The 17,822-nt window shown below is 42.5% G+C and overlaps 1 protein-coding gene across 2 annotated transcripts in view; it reads right to left on the minus strand.

Moving 5' to 3' along the window:
• MIDEAS (mitotic deacetylase associated SANT domain protein) overlaps window positions 1-17,822 on the minus strand; it is a 62,579-nt gene that overhangs the window by 24,036 nt on the left and 20,721 nt on the right. For both annotated transcript variants that reach the window (XM_064512569.1, XM_026095745.2), the window contains exon 2: window positions 4,915-6,604. In XM_064512569.1, the coding sequence (XP_064368639.1) occupies window positions 4,915-6,369 (1,455 nt within the window). In that variant the 5' untranslated portion in view covers window positions 6,370-6,604. The remainder of the gene's footprint in view (window positions 1-4,914; window positions 6,605-17,822) is intronic.

The following is a 17,822-nucleotide window of genomic DNA, read 5'->3' on the forward strand; positions in this document are numbered from 1 at the left end:
GGTCTCCATTCATCAGGGAGATCTATGTTGTCATCATATCACCTTATTATTGAAGCCTAGATAAACATGTGGTATAGCTCCAAGGTCTTCCTGTGGAGCAGTGTGTGACAATAAAGTCCACAGTAGATACTTCTGCACCAGTGTTTAGACTGGTCTCTTGGTATTTGCATTCAGACTACATCCTAGAACAGATACAGCAATCATTGCAGGCCACCGCAGGGTAAAAGTCTTGCTTTTCTCAGATGATTTTTCCCCCTGATGTGGCTATTACTACTGCAAGCACTCTGGTGAATATTTTTTGGATACTTAACAGAACAATGGCAAAGCTGTGAATCAGTACCAATTCTGACCTATCTACAAATCTCAGATACTTCCTGTGTGCAAGCACAGATCTCCATAGGTCACTCAGAAACATGAACTAATTTCCTGATTGAAAGGAGGAAACTACAGCAGCTAGTTACACAAAAAAAGTCCCATTTCTTCAGCTCTATGATGGATTAACCATGCTCTTTTTATTTTCAAGGTTGAGAGATAACCTGCCAAGGACTGTCTTCCTTTATGAGGAAGAGACTACCACTTCTCGAGAGAAGAGTAAGGAGGAGACCTGAACAATATAAGAGGTTGAGAAAAGGCATTGAGGGAAACAATATAAAAAGCTGAGACAGCCTCAAAGGTGCTGTGGTTCAGAGCAACAAAAGATCACACATATCTACAATGCCTTCAAAGGTTTGCTAAGAGGTGACAGACTCAGTTTTGGAATCAAGCAGTTTGTTTCTGATCCCTAAATAGTTTTATCAAACTGTTTGATTATGTTTAGAGGTAAGCAGAGAGGAGCCTTCCTAGCAAGGAATAGGACCTTCATGTGCAGAACTGCTATGGATTTTCAGCCAGCTCGGAGTCTCTATTGCAAAAGTGCAGAGCAGGATGGCTGCTGCTAACTCCAGCAAGTACAACTTGTTGTACTTCCGTTTAGGCTCTTGTATAAATATCAAGGGATAAATGACTGACCTAGAATCCTCCAGGACATTTGCAGAAACTCATCAGTCATTTTGGGGTTAACCGAATTTATCCCTCAAGTGATCTTTTTAAAAAAATTTGCATTTCACAGAGAAAGCCTAACTGTGATAGCTGGAGTAACTGTTCCAAGGCCACTGCTGTGATCAAGCCAAAAACTATACCAGCCTCAGAAAGGCCTGCCTGTACACTGCTTTCTGCCATCACCCTGCATCACCTTGCTGCTAGGAAAGGCAACTTCTCTCTGAAGTCAAACTGAATCTCATCTGTGAAGAAGGTGAGTCCAGAACTGCAACCCCACAGGTCTGCCACACACACAAAAGCATTGCAAGCTTTTTGTTCTAAGGGTTCTCTTAATAGCTGCTAAAAAGGATGGTATATCTTGTCCATTTTACTTTCAGGTGCAAAAATGGGACACTTTCATGGCTGAAATCTGCTAGACAAGTTTGGCAGGCTTCACTACTGCAAGATCTCACTGTTGCAGAGGTTAGGTCCATCTTTTAATAATGTGCAAAGGTCAAATGTCTCCACATTACAACATCTGTAATCCTACAATAATCATCCAGCAGTGGGATCTTGTGGAAGACACTGCTTCATCTGGAAGAGAGCATGACTGCATTGAAACAAAGTATCCTGTTTTTGTGAACTGAGTAACAATCTCTTTGACTTGAAATTGCCCAGGGGACATGTAGGTAAGGGACTTACATGGCTAAACCCTTTGAGAATAACGTATTATTGTAAACTAGGACCTTTGAATAGCATTTGCGGTAGCCAAGTTTCTGTTTTAGGGTGGCTGCCTACCTCTGCTGTGAGAAAGTGAAAGGTCTAACAGGCTCAGCAGGGAACAACATGAACAAGCATGCTGTACTCAGTGGCATAGCCAGTGGCCTCAGTGCTGTGGGCAGACCATGAGAAAGGCAGATATGAAAGTCACTGAAATAAAGGCAAGAGGTATATCAGGCTCCTTCTACAGAGCTGATGCCATGAACATGGCAGGAGTTGACAATTGCTCAGTTGTCTGAAAGTGCTAGTGTTGTAGTCTCCATTTGGATCTACCATGACAGTTTTGATACTGCTTTGGTCAACTCCAAGCGCTGCATGAGGGGGTAAGAGGTCTGTGCCAAGGCTCCTCTCGTGGACCACTACACTAAGTCAGAAACTGGAGCCAGGGTCTGGAAGGAAATGGTGTCTCACCAGTTGCACAGCCTGACGGTTTGATGTTCGTCACTGCCACCTTTATGCTCTTAGGGCGCACCAAGAACTACCTGGGACTGCAAAGCACCAGTGAAGGACTGCTAGGCATAGGGGAAGCCTTTAAACAGTCTCTAACTCCCCCTTATCTCAGATGGCATGCTTTTTTCCAGTTTGGACAACAGTGATCAACAAGAGAAAAGCCTGCACTTCTGCTCTTAAATTCTCACGTCTTTAATCTATGGTCAGCCTCATCTATTTGCCTAGGATTTTTCAGCATCTTTGTCTTCCTGTCACTGTGGAAACAGTTTGAGTGTGGGAGGAAGGGAGAATAAGAGAAAAGGGTAAAAAATCTGCAGGAAGAGCATGTAGCTAGGAAGCAATATCCCAGCAATACAAATACACAGACTTGCATACAGGTTCAATGAAGATAAGGTGCAGAAAAAAGAGAGGGCTCAGCAGCTGGCCTTCTGTGCAAGTGAAAGGAGGAAGGGTAACTACAACCTTCATACCCCTTGTATAAATCCACTCCCTCTCACTTGCCTGAAAAGCCTCACTGCATAAGACAATATTTAAATCCAGGCAATCTTGAGAAGATCACTTTAGCTCTGAGAAATGTTTTCTGATTTGCTGCAGTCTGTAAGCAGCAATAAGCTTGCACCACCTGAAAAGGGCAGGTGGGCTAGGTGGGCTCTGGTGCAAAGCATGAGCCACAACTCCTGCATGGAGTGCATATGCATACACCAGATGTATGTCACAAAGATTCTGCTGTCCAAAATAACGTTCTTGCATAAGGTACACATTATCTATATTGGAATATTCAAACAATTGATTCAAATTATGAATATAACTTTGTTTATTAATAATTTAATCCTATGGCCTTCTTGTATACTCCTCACATAATCTATGCTAGAAGGCTTCTGGGTTGTTTATATGGAAAAAGTCACTGATAAGAGAGGCAGACCACTCTCCTGTAAACACATTTTCTTTTTTTCTCTCACATGATATTTAATCCTCTTAAAGGTGCAGGATCAGTCAGACACAGGATAAGAATTTTAACCTCTTTAAAAAACCCATCCTGAAAGCCTGAAGAGATCTGAATATAAACAGTTGTTCTGCTAATGCCATCATGGAAGCAAGCAAGTTGTTCACATAACCGCAAAGAACAAATGAGCATCTGTCAAAAATACTTCTCTGTTTTGTCTTTGTGTTATGAATCAAGGTACAAGCAGACATGCCTTCAGATGAGCAATTTCTTGTTTCAACTGTCAGGCCCTTTTCCTAGATGCTCGTTTAGTTTTCTCTTGTCACTGTTGGTGATCGAACTGAATGTAGGCCTTCCTTGAAGCATATAAACATGCAGTGGGTGGGAGGTTAGGAGAAAATAGTTCACACTGCTAGCTACTCCCTAGTTTACTATCACATCCACTGGTAGATAGCTTGCTTAATCAGAGCTAGAACAAAAAGGATTGAACACAGTATCAACAGTCACTGGTTGCTGTTTTCAGTGCAACAGATGGAGTAGGCCGTGAATACTTGCCCCACTCTTTATTAGTTCAGGTCTTTCAGTCAAGCAGCACATTCCTCTAAGGAAGAGGTCGGAAAAGCAGACAGACAGACTGGAAAAAAAAGATGAGAAGACAGTGGAGGAAAAAAACCAACCAAACAAACAAACCACTTTTCCTTTCCTCTCATTGTCTGACAGGGCATCAACTCAAGAGGCCAAACACTGTAGATAAAAGTAGCTCATGTTCCAACACCCATATTTTATCACCCTCTGGCAACAAAGCTTCCAAGGAAAAGCATCTCTCTAATTCTCATGGGAGGCACTCACCGAAAGATTAGTCAAACCACAACTGAAAGAAAACAAACAAGCAAAAAAACAAACCAACCCACCAGTGGTCTCCCCTATGCTGGGTAATTTGTATCTTTTATTTTCTCATCATGCCATATAGTATACATACTGCATGGTTTATAATGATGGGACACAAAAAAGATAAAAGTAATGTACACCTACTCAGCCAGCACTAAACTTCTTCCTCATCAAGCTCTACAGAAGCTGTATAGGCAGACTTTGTCCTCAGGTTATCAATCTCTAAACATCTGCTGCTGGCCATTCTCAGAAACAGGATACCACAAAAGACAGACCTTTGTTCTGACCAGCACAGCTTCTTCATACAAGTTAGGCTTCCTCAGGCTTTCAGTACTTGGGTAATATGGAACATATGAAGCATATTATGTAAAGTTTCTAGGTAGCACAATTTAGAAACATTTCAACCTCTAAAACTGAAAAACTGGCACATAAGCAGTCTTTAACATAAAAGGAGGAGAACATCAAATAGGCGAAAAGAAATCAAGTGAACTGATTTTACTTATAATTCTAAATTCCTGATCAGCTTGAGACCTAAGGAGGAAATAACCATATTTGGAAGTCCTGGCCTAAATCTCATCCTGTATTAGTGAAGTAAAAGCCACTGCCCTTACATGGTTTCACTGCACTAAGAGATCTCTGTTCTCCCACATTTAAGATTTACTGCAGCTGAACTTGTATCTCACCATTCCAGAGCCACCCTTGCTGTAGTACAGCACCTCTTACATCAAGATACCTTCCTAACCTGCATGCATACATGCACAAATTCATTGCATTTCAGCCCTATTGTGTAGTGTAAGTTGCTCCTCATGCCATTCTGGTTAGGATGTACATCTTACCTTGACATTCTGAAGAGAAGCCAGCTCAACAGCTTTTTGGGCCAAAGTGAGCAAGTTGGCTTCTTGAGAAACACGCCGTCTCCTTCGCGTACTCTGGATTACCCCACCTCTGACACCCAGAAAGTCATTAGCTCTCTGAGTGTTTTCTTCAGCCACTGCAGTCTGCTTCTCCCCATCTCTACCGTTCTGGGCTGTGGCTTGCCTGTCTGCCTCTGGCTGGTGCAGCTGCAGCTCGCTGTTGACCAGGATGTCCTTCTGCCCCAGATCCATTCTCTTGGGGTGTGAAAAGCTACTTTTGTTGTGGGTCAGTGCTTCAGGGGGCTGCTGTAATGGGACCTCTTGCTGATGCGTTTGCCAGTGATGCAAAAATAAATTGCTGGATTGTTCTTCTGGCTGCTTGGAAGCCAACACTTCTCCTGCAGATGTCAGCAGGACACCTTCTTTGGAGAGTCTCCGTGACCTCCTTGGAAAGGGAATCTGGGTCTGAGGTAGCACAGTCTGTTGGTTCTGCTCTGTTAGAGCCTTGAGCAATTCCTGGTTTCTCTCTGTTTGCTGAAACTGGTGTGCCATCATGTGATGCTGAGGTGCTGCAGCTGCCACATGAGGCTGTGCTATGGAAGTAGCTTGCTGTAGGCTGTAGGCTTGTGTGGCAGCCTGTTGCTGCTGCTGGGGATAGAAATTTTCAAACAGCTGTAGCTGGGGAAGAGCTTGTTGTTTTTGTGGAGCAGTAAATGCTGGATTGGAAGAAGCTGGGGCTTCTTGAAAGACATGTAACAATTCAGGAAGACCTTGCTTCTGGCCTTGGTGACCAAACGCAAGTTGGAAAGGCTGTAACGGCAGACTTTGATTCTGCTGCTGCTGTTTCTGCATCTGGTGAAAAGAATTCATCTGGGCCTGCTGTCTAACCAGGGCTTGCTGTTCCAGCTGAGCCTTCTGAGACATCATCTGCTGGACAGCATCTTCATACAAGTCCAGCTGTGACACAAACACTCCTTTCTCTTGATTTCTTTTAAGAGCTTCTGGGTGGCCATAGAAGCCCGGACCAGCATTGGAATGGGCTCCTTTTGGGTTGCCCCCAAAAACCATACTGTGGTTCCACATTGTAGGTGGAGACTGCCAGTGGGAGTCCCCCCTCTCTGGCAACCGGTTTCCCATTAATGAATTCTGCCACTTGACTGCTGTCACTTGCTGGGACATCATCATTGATTCTCCTCGATCTTGACTGTAAACGGAGTTCATCAAAGCAACATTGTTGGGGGCACTTGTTAATCCCCCTGCATGGGAAATCTCCATAGCTTGGGAGACCGGTATATTCCCTCCATGCCCATAGTACTGTCCTTCCTTAAGTTGTTGCTGTGGTTCTTTTGATGACACAGCTATTTCCTGCTCATTAAAATAGGCAATTCGTTTCCCGGTCCTTTTGCTTGAGGACTTCTGCTGAGCCTGAAGATTCATGGTTCAGGCTATTCTCCCAGCTGCACAAACCGTATTCACAGTCCACCCATCCCTGAGGTTGAGGGAGGAAAGGCACAGAAGTCTTTCTTTTCCATTCAGTTTTAGTAATAAAGGGTAGGAAAGGAGTCCAGATGAAAGTGCATCCACTTCCTTTTTCTTTGAGCGCTTCTCCCACTTCTTTTCACTCTTATCCTCTGTGGTTCAGAGGTCAGTAGGATCCACTCAGTTACAGGGCCTGAAATAGAGAAGCAATTGCTGTGAGTCATCAGCAGACATATCTGGCATAAAAACCCTCACACAGTAAGCAATAACAAGCATGCCTGCCCCATTTCCTATGAAAATGAAGATCAGGATTATACAGGTAAGAAATAAGACAGATTTGACCTGCTAGGAGAACATAAAATGACTATATCTGCACGATGTAAACTGCAATTGCACACAGACTACTGATTAATCACTCAAGCTCATTCTGAAGGCTTTCCTCTTAAACTCACTCTCATCCGGCCAATTATTTCTGTGTCTTAGCATAGCCAGAATAATCTGTTTTTAATCTGAACACAAAACAACAACAAAAACCTCATGACTTGCCAAAAAGACAAATCGTGTCATGCCACATCTCCCAGAGACATTGAAAAAGCATACACATGCACACCAAGGCTGCAGTCAAGCATGCAGCAAGAGGCTCCATTCAACATTTTGAAGGAAAGGGACGGGCGGCAGTTTTTCCTTCACCACCACACCATTACAACTGCTGTCCAACTACGAACTGCCCACCATGCATCCAGGCGCTGCAGGCAGGGCCTGTGCAACCTGTTGCCCTCTCAGATGCTTCTTCCAACAGCTGAAAGCTACTGCTTCTGCTCAGGTCATACTCATGGTAAAGTAGTTCAGGCAGATTGTTACAGCTGCTCCTGGACATCAACAAACATCTGTTAGCGTAGAGCTACAAAAACAGCAGGAGAAAGTCTTTCCAGAACATACAGTCCAGGACAATTCTACCCTCCTCTTCCCCCCAGAACAGCAATCCACCAACTTAGGCTTTAAAAGCCTAGTTTACAGTATTAAAGCCTAACATGCTCTCTTTAGACATACATTAATACTTCTACTAGGATACCTAAAGCCTTGTACAGACATTTAGTTTTAAATTAAACTCTTAAAATATCACAACCCCAACAATAAGGCGCAAACCTCTATTGCTACCCCTCTTCAACATGCACTCCACTCCACTCCATCGCATTGTGCCAACATATTTCAGAAAGATATTAAGAGATTGTGAAAAATCTATTTATTATTTCATCTCTTTTCCTTTAAAGTCAAGTTTCTCTTGAAGAGCGCAGTTCCCCTCTCAGGCTTCAGAGGCACACTTACAGTAATGTACCCCGTCAGGAACTTTGCGTAACTGAAGTTTAGAGACTCCCCCACCTCAGGTGAACTAGTCTTATAAAAACTATGGGAGGACCTGCAGGGAAAGCACAAATTGTAGGTATAGACCATAAGGCCTGAAATCTCAGAATACAGCAAGATTTGAAAACAACAAAGAGAAACATTTTTACTGATTGAGGAAATGAAGGCATGTTTGCAGACTCACTAATATCTACTACTAAAATAGTACATTTCATTCCAGAGAGTCACAAAGTGTTTTAGAAACAAATATGCAATTAGGGATCAACTCCGAAAGAAATCTCTTCTCCTTCTACATAGAAAGGCAGCAGCTTTCCCCTTTGTACCAGGAATTCCCAAACAAGAATGAGGCCATTTCGTATAGAAACTGCCCTGGAATTTCACAAGTCCACACAAAGCAGGTGAGGCTTTAAAGCAAACACATGCACTCCTGCAAAACCTGCAACAAATGCTCTTATCTCTTTATAAACTGAAAAAATATTAAAGCACACTAGGGTCCTGTAAGCCGAGTTTCCTGCAGACGGACACGGCTGCAGCGCAGATTTCAATACTGGGGTGGGGCTGGGAGCATGAGGAGGAGGAAAAGGCAGAAGGTTCAAACTTATGCAACTTCCACCTTGGAGGCCAAGCTTGGCCTCGGTGCTGGGGGAGTCATGGGCCTGCATTTCAGCAAGAGGAGAGGTGACTCACTTCCTCGGCCTGTTACATAGCTGCTCCCCGTCCTCCCTCCCCCTTCCCTGGCAGCAAATCCTGGACCGCCGCCACCCAGCCCTATCGCAGCGCCAGGGCGTTCCTTCCTCCTCCAAGCACAGGCGCTCGGCTCATTTTCCAGTCCTCTTTCAACGGGACTAAAATAACTCTAGGAGAAACTATGGACACGTGAGATGGAAAAATCTCTTAAATTGCAACTAGTACACAAATGGGCAAAACTTATCTGATGAAATCCTATTGCAAAACCTCACTGTGAGAGGGGAAAATATCCCACAGCAGGACACTGGATCCCTGGTAGCAAAAATGAAGAGCTGGAAAGGCAGCTATAGGCTTCTTAAGAGTGTTAATACTGTTCTCCCTCTTTGCTTTTTGCAGCGCTGCTACAAATTTAACAGAGCTAACAGCTTCACCACAATACCTCAGGTAATACTACTAATAGTGGCTTACGATACGATTTTACTTTCTGAAATCATTACAAGCTATTTTTCTCCACAAAACAGACAACCTCATAACAATTTTCCTTCCACTGATGCTCCTGCATGCTTTCGTATCAGTCACTCAAATAATTCCAATAAAAAGAACTAAGTTTTTCTATAGGTCACAAGACATTACCACTAGATCAAATTTCAATCTGCAAGATAGCCTTTAGAAACTCTGCTTAACACATTTTCTACACTTTGAGGAAGAACACAAAGATAACTGCCCAAAAGCTGGCATATAGCTTCAAGGGTCCCCTTTTTTTTTTTCTTCTTTTTTTTTTTAACCCTCTAAAACAAAGCTGCTGCTGTTCTTACTAAAGGTGGCCGAGGTTTGCAACTACCGCCCATACTCAGGCATTCAGAAGACTTTCAAAAAGGGGGCTCTCAGATTAGTAAGAAAGTGTTGCATTAACACAGCCCTCCAAACTTTCACTTGTGTGGGTTTGGCTCTGTTCTTTTCATTACTAGATAAGAAGCCTTGAGTATACAGAGCAGAACTCAGTCTGGTTTACAGGTACACCTATCTAGGAAAGAAAAGCAACTAAACTATGAAGATGCAAAGTTTACAAAAGAAGTTCAGAGATAACCTACAAAGAAGGAAAAGAATGGGTGCTTGTGTGTTGTATAGAGAAGCCTTAAAAATATTCTGTGCCTCTGATGGAAGTTACCTTCTCACTTTGGAAGACTGTAGCGACTGAAGAACGACTGCAGTTTAACAGCACAAAAACCAAGATAGTGAAAATGATATTATTAGGGGAGAAAGAGATTTAAGATATTTGGAACAAAACACACCTATTGAGCGTCCCAACTCACTCAACTACATGTGAAAATAAAGAAATCGTAACTAAGAGATCTCTTAAAAAATAGGATTTACTGCATTCAGTATTAAGTGGAGAAAGAAATCATCACAGAAATAAGCTTTTAGGGATTTCTTTCTACATATTTGAACAGCAGGAAAACATCTTGTAAGTCATCTTAATAACAAGAGTCCATCGTTTCAGCTGAAGTGGTAGATGTTCAAGCTGCAGCATGACTATGCTCCAGGAGAGCTCACACTTGGCAGCTTCATTGGCTGAGCAATGCTGGCTCTCTGACTAAGCAGGCTTCCCTCCCTGAGGTCTAGGGATGAGCTCACTGTATCATCATCCTAGGCAGTTACCAGCTTTGGGTTTTTTTGTTTTAATTTCAGCGCAAGAGTCAGCCTGAAGTAGCACAGTAGAATGGCAACGTACTTCCAGGCTGAAGTGTGCTTTGGAGCAGTATGCTTCTGACCAGTTCTTCCCTCTGAATAAAGCACAGAGCCAGCTCTCATATCATAATTCCCAGCAGATACTGTGTCTTGTCTCCAAGTATACGGAAGTGATATGATACTTTGCACAGAAAAAAAGCAGAACCTAACCAGTATATTTTGCTTTAATGACTCTAAGATTTGGCATGCACCGTCATCAATTACTTTCACTTGCAGGGACTTCTAACATATAAAAACATCTCTCAACCTTTCTGCAAAAGAACACAGATTGCATGGCACCTCCTTTAATACTATAAAAATTCTCAGATTTCTATGGAATTTTTCTTGTTGCAAGACTTTCACTTCCAGACTTTTCTTAGAACTTCAAATTAGATATGCATACACACAATGGATACATATGCAGTATTTTCTGGAATGAAAAACATTAATGAACTAACCTGTGGCACCTTACTGAGGGAACTAGGGTTTACATTTTTAGCTGTGACTTCTCCAGCACATCCGCAGATTAGCGCCAGAACCTTATTAATGAAGATCATAAATACATATGAAACCCAAAGACATCAATATATCTACCTTGGTCCAAAGAACTGAGGCCAGGACAACGTAAGGAAATTGTTCAATTTAAACATATCAGAAAGGTAAAGATCTGTACTACCTTTTCATGAGACAAGGTGTGACAGAGATTTGACAGAAATGCTAAACAGTATCTGTTGCCTTACCAACTTACAACCCTTGCACTCCTCACCCTCTGCTCAAACTGCACTTTATTCAGTTTCTCAATGCCAGTGGGAAAACCAGAGAACCATAGTGATCAACTTCTGTCACATCCTGCCTAAGTACAAACATGAATATCCTAAGCCTACACAACAGAACTGAACCCCACAGGAGCTCAAAGAGGGCAAAGAGGCAAAATTAGCTTATTGTCTACCTCTTCCATGATACTGTGTTCCTAGAGGGGAGAGGAGAGACAAGCAGGAGAGCGCAAAGCGCACACTGTCAGGAGAAACACTGCAGAGGACTTGTAGAGAGATATTTAGAGCTAGTCAACTCAACAGGCAGGCAGTTTATCTGGTCTGCAGGTTAACCACACTGTTCAAGCAGAAATACTCAGGCTGGCTTTACACAGAGCCAGGCCTGCATTCAGCAGGGCATATCAGTTCAGATGTGGCAGTACGTAAAAGCAGTGGAACCATCTCTGGAAGCAGATCAGCTGCTTGGGCATGATGCTATATTTGAGCTAATGTGCCAACAGGCAGACAGTGAGAATGGTCTTGCACTGTATTCCCAGAAATGGAAGCACTGAATAGTTTGAAAAGACACCTGAGTACACGGACTCAGACTTAGGTCAAGTTAAGCAGTCCTATTACCCAAGAGTCAGTACCTGCCTTGTGAAACCTGGGCTGGATTCAGGCAAAGTCTCGTGTGAGACTTACTTAAGTATGCAACAGGATTGAGGAGAACTCCGCATGCAACTGGGATGCTGTCCTCAAACAACAAAGTACTTTCAAAATGCAGAGATTTGAGGAGTGCGGGGCAGAGGCACTCAGAGCTGATCACTGGGCAGGGACCAGCCCTGAGCTCCCTTAACAGATTCTGCTCAAACCAAAGCGGAATCTGCAAAATCATTTAGGCATACCTACACTCTACTGCCATCATATCCCAGTTTGCAGTCATCCTATCCCAGTTTATCATTAACCTAGAGAGTTTGTTATAAAACCTTTCTAAATTCATGTATTTTTTTTAAATTAAGGTTAAAAAGTTATTTGATTTAAAGAAGAAAAATTTAAATCATTCCAATGATTGTTTCATTCATTAAAAGATCTTCCTCATCTCCCTTCCTATAAAACTTTTTGCGTTGATGTTTACCAACCACTCAACATTACTCTATTTCTTTAAATACTGTTTTTCATCAAGTATGCATGTATTTATACTATTTCAATGCCAAGTTCATGACCTCACATTCTGTAGTAACATTAAACTCTACTCTTCAGCCCATCTGTTGAGAGCCTCCTGCAGTCCTGTGCTTTCCTTAGTTCATCTGTTACAGCACCTATATTTAGTAAAATAAGTTTAAATTCTGCACATGCCTGATCTCCTTTGGGATCGTCTGCATACAGTTCTCTCTGACATAAACCACAGAAATGATCCAGGAAAGACCCTGACTTCTCCTCAAACCTTGGCAAAGTTAAGCATGCAGAAAATTATAATAAATGGCAGCAAGCTGTCTATTTCACACTTTAATCCTAGCTTATAAGTACTTTATTTTGTAAGTTTTTTCATGTGCTAAATAAATAGTGTTCAGAGGGTCTAGCTAAGGTACCTTCTCAGCCTTACCCACAACAGTGCTGTCAGTTCCTTACAGGAACTCCATCAAATCAGAGTGACGAGAATCATGTCTCACTAAATCTTACTGTTGCCAGCAACTCAAATTACTGCTCTCTCCTTTAAATCCAGTCACTTTCAACTACAATGAACAGATTCCAGGAACAATTTTTACATTTAAGTCAAATGTAGCAAGCTAGTGAGTACCTGTCTTTCGGAGACAGAGCACTCTAACCTTCCTTCTCTAATTCGCTAATGAAGGTGGAATCCCACAGCATTTATGAAACAGGGAAAGAATCATGACCCACATTTGACTAGATGAAGAACAATGAGGATCTAAGATAACGTCTAAGATCATATAACAAACTGGGGCAGAATGAAGAACAGCATGTAGGATACTAGCTACAAGTCTCACTCCCAATCTACAAGAAAATATTGTTTAAATCTATGTGCAAAATGTAAATATTGAAGTCACTGTGAAGGGCATTGAAAAAATTGAGATTCTTAGTCAGACAACTCTGTTCAGCTAGCTGCAGAGAAGGCTGCACAAGGAGTATGTGCTATTTACTTTAATACAAAAAGGGCGGATTAAATTTAATGCCTCCAGTTCAATAGCAGGATGGAGTTAGTTCAATAGGCTTGGGGATTTTGTTTTGTTTTGTTTAATTAAGTCACTGGAGATTTACAGTGCATCACAAATAAGGAAACAGCTAACAGAAATTTGCCCCTGTGAAACCCTCACCTACTGCAACAGATTTGAGTAAGAACCAAGGAAGCAACAAAAATGTGGGATAGTTTTTGTGTTTGGTCAAAGATTTGCAAAGATTTTTGCACAGCTTCTCCATATCCTATGCCTACTGTCCTGTATATGAAAACAGCTTCAGTCTCCCTCTCAAAAGCCTCTCCCACACACCTACTTTGTCACGTTTTCTTCCAGACAGTTAGCACCATCACAATTCCTGCAGACTGTTGGCAACCTCCCACTCACACCGCCCTCAGCCACCTTGAACAGGAAGGATAGCAGCACAGCTTTCCTGCCTATCGCCACAAGGGGAACAAGAGAAAGCAGAAAACAGACCATGCTTGTAAACTGTACACAGCAAAGCAAAGGAATTGATCTTATGAACGAAGGCAGCGGAAAGCTCAAAGCAACTGAGAAACACAACATTGTCCCAGAAAGTCAAAAACGTAAATGGAAGATGACCGTTTAATGACCCTTTCACTTTATACCAAGTGGTAGAGCATTTCCCACAGATACCTAGACAAGCTGTCTCTACACGTAACGGCACAGTTTCCAGCAGTACAGCACCACAGAAGAGCAGCATCTGAAGCCCAAAGCGAACGAGCAAAACCAACCAACTGAGCAGTCTCCAGTTCAAAAGAAGCCCACGGGAAAAGAATGTGAACAGGTATCAACCATCCCCGAGTGAGAGACCAATCTAGGGAACGGTATCAGATGAAGGGCCTAGGAATTAACAAAGTACTTTTAAAAGCCTAGGAAACAGGGAAGACTTACTTGCTTGAATAACACTGCACAGCAGAAAGGGACCTCTCTACAGCATGCCCGTAGCTGAGTAAGGGGATCCAAGGGAAACCACCTACAGACAGACAGACAATAACGAAAGGGAAAAACTGCCATCTGGGAAGCTTGACAACTTCTACTGTTACCTGAAGATGTCTGCTGTCTGGGACCAGCAAGTACATACCTAAATAAACAGTACACGTTGAAGGCTTTCACAGCCTGTCCAAATCTTCACGCAACTGGTCCCTGTCTGTTGCAGGGGAAGACTGCAGCCGTGGCCTCCAGGGCTCAGCAGAGCCCTTTGGCCTGCCGACAGCCCAGTCAGGGTGACTTTGCTAGCGCTCTCATCCCCATTCTCAGAGGCTGGGGATTGATAGAGCTGTATTAAACCACTGTACTAACCAGAAACTCAGAAGTGGACTTCATTAGCTCTGTGAGGTGAAGGAGGTGAGGGAATTGCCACACTGAAGGATTACGTATCAGCGGGATCAGGTAAAAGGTACTACACAACCCTATGTGACAAACCTCCACCGCTGTCTAGACCGTTCCTGACATATGGCATCATCGGCTAACACCTTAAGTAAGCAAAGTGATACAAAATGTAGAATTATCACACTATTTGGGAAAAATATACATACCCAAGAAGAAAGTGTTAACTTCACCTCATGAACTGAACCAAACCAAAGACAAATACAAATCCTTCCTACTTAAGTAAAATATTTTGGTCTATTACAGTAAAGGATTGTACAGATTTGGGGAGGCAGTGAAAATGAGCTCTCACAGATGTTATTAAATTGTGCAGCTTGCTTTTCTGTTTGAACAGTCTTAAAGAAATCACCCAAGCGCGCATTCCCAGTACCTTTCGGCCTACTATTTATATCCATGGATATGTTTTTATTTATCCCTTATCATCACCACAACTGTCTACGCTCCATCTAAACACACAGATGTGTTCAGTAAGCAGTATATTATAAAGGGATTTTTTTTGAATTATGGGGTCTGATGCACCACAGATGTGCCCCAAAAGGAAGTTTTCAGGTAACAGTCCTATGGAGAGGAAGTTCTGCACTTTCAAGGAACATACCAAAAATAACCTGCAGGGCTTCCCCCCACCGCCCAATTCAAGCTGTAAACTCAGGACAAATATTGGAGGTTTACTTTCCAAAATGCTTCTGGGGTTTTCCACCTTGTTTTGTTTTAAAAGGATTAGAAAGACACAAAAAGTGATTACAAAGAAAATGACCATAAAGTGCCGATTATGAGCTTTTCCTACAGCAGACCAGCAGGGCAAAGCCTTCCATACACAAACAACTCCACTAGAACAAAATCAGCATGGATGAAGAAGTAAACAAGCTATTAAAGAAACAGACTGGAATTTTAAAACTTAGTAACTGATTTTTTTAAGGAATTGACAATGTTGTTTCCAGCAACTGCTGAAACGGTACTTCAATGAATGCAAGCCAGATCCTCAGTTTAATCTATCCTCGAGCAAAACTTTGAGTGATGCTTCCAAAATAATTGAAATTTTGCCTAGGTCTCATATTGAGAAAACAAGAGAGTAATGATTTGCACCAGACTCTTATCTTCTGTCTTATACAAGAGGTTCTTAGAGAGAACTATGAGAAAAAAGACAGCCACATAAACCAGACTATTGTAAGCAAATCTAGAGGAAAGACCATCTGTATAAATGGCTTTACAGCATGGTGCGGGATTACACTTTAACAAAATAGGTACATGGTGTATTTCTTAACTTAGTTAATTCTTATAAACCACAGTGAAGTTAAGAATATTAATTATTATAATCTGTCATCATGATAGATACCACGATCTGAAAAAGCTTGAGCAGCCTTACAGTACAGAAAGAATACTGCAATTAAGAAATATAAAACACTGTTTCCAAGCTTTGTAAAGTTACGTGTGTGTACTATTCTTTCCCACTGGAAATGGGTTAACCGTTCCTCTAATTGTAAGCACTTAGATAGTTATTTTAAGCTTTTTTGTTTGGAGCTGTCAGGGAAGACAGTTGCTAGCAACAGAGAGACTAACACACGCTCCAACATGCAGGAATTGCAGAAGGCTCTAAAATCAGAATGGCAAAGAGCGGGCCAAGTTTCTCCCTGCGCTCACTTTCACATAGCCGACATAGCCACAATGCTTCCTTCGCGCCGAACGCCTCTCCCACCACAAACCCACCAGCTGCAGAACTGGATGGAGACGCCCCAGAGACTGACCAAATCTCTGTGCGCTTTTGCCCAGAGAAGAAAACACATCTGCATGTGCTGAGCTGCATCAAGGAAGACTGTTGCAGGTTCAGTTGTTTGCATCTTGACCTTTCCAGCACTCCATCACGAAGCAAGACATGAGTAGGAGCCCAACGTATGTAACCCCACAGCTTGAATGCTTTGCAGATTCATTCAAGGCTTTTTAAGAGGTAACAGGCTACAAGTACGGGAAGAGGAAGAGGAAAGGTCACAGAGACGATACTTTCCATTGCCTGAGGTTTCTTTATGAGGGACACAAATGCATGTAATACCTAGACTTCAGCTTTCAGCAGAGACACTCTAGACACCATCAAGCAGCTGGCTCCACACAGCTAGCTGGAGGACCGCTGTGTCTAAAAGTGCAGGGAGGAGCTCAGAGGATCTGGGATCAATTTCCAGCTGTGCTACATGCACGCATCTTAAACAAACCACCTCAGATCAGTTTGTAAAACGAGAATAATACCTGAAGCCCAAAACAGTGATATTTATGAAGTACTCCAAGGTCGCAAAGCTGTATTATCTTTAACAGTGTACATTAACAAGCTGGACAGGGATTCTTCCCCAAGGAACTGAAAGCCTAATTTGAGACATGATGCAACAGGGTAGCAAAAAACAAAGAAGAGGGAGGTGGCCAAAGACATGAAGGGAAAAGGTCATATGAATAATACCATACAGTTGTTCTCTTGTCATATGCTTATCTCTGTCTTTCTCTACCCAAGAATACCTTTTTCTTTTTCAGCAGTTTTTAAGCTGAAGTACTGCTGATCACAGTTTGCCCACATCTACACTTGCAGCCAGGCAGACGTCAGCATTGACTCAATTAATCTGTTATAAAACTACCGAAGTAGACAGTCTTTAACAGTGCAGACAGGACTTCAGTTTGAATTCTTAAAATGGTTATTTAAAATACATCTTCTGTCTTTAAAAAATTTCTGTGGTCACTGTTGAACATGAAAGGGTCTTTTTGTTGTGCTGGTCCATTACAGAGTAAACTATGCTCTTAGGCCATGACAGGAGCTGACAAGCATTACAGCAATGCAGCTAAGTAAATGCATGATAGTTAATATGAGCGAAAGACACGGGCAAGCATGACCATCACATGGCGGAAACCACACAAGTTTAAAGAATGGGAGCAGTCTCCAGGCCTGTGGGTCCAGAGCGCCCTGCCTGCTACCCATCAGACACTCACCCTAAGCTGGACTGCTCCTTCTGGATGGAAGGATTTCACGAGAGGAAAGAAAGAGCAGGTGGCTGGCACCAATACAGGAGCAAATGCAAAGCCAGCCTCTTCCACTCCTGTAGCGGCTCATTTGTATCCTTACTAAATAACATTATGAAACACTCCCACAACTGGGCACAAGTGACATCAGCCTCAAACTTGCTCACAGCAAAGTCAGAAGCTTCCTGAAAGATTCAGCCTGCCAGTCTTACCTGAAACCAAACAAACCACCTGTCCTGCACTTTATAACAAATAAGGAAAAATGTCTTTCAACGATAGCATGAGGCAA

This window comes from Dromaius novaehollandiae, chromosome 5, assembly GCF_036370855.1.
Source record: "Dromaius novaehollandiae isolate bDroNov1 chromosome 5, bDroNov1.hap1, whole genome shotgun sequence".
In the NCBI taxonomy this organism is placed as follows: domain Eukaryota; kingdom Metazoa; phylum Chordata; class Aves; order Casuariiformes; family Dromaiidae; genus Dromaius; species Dromaius novaehollandiae.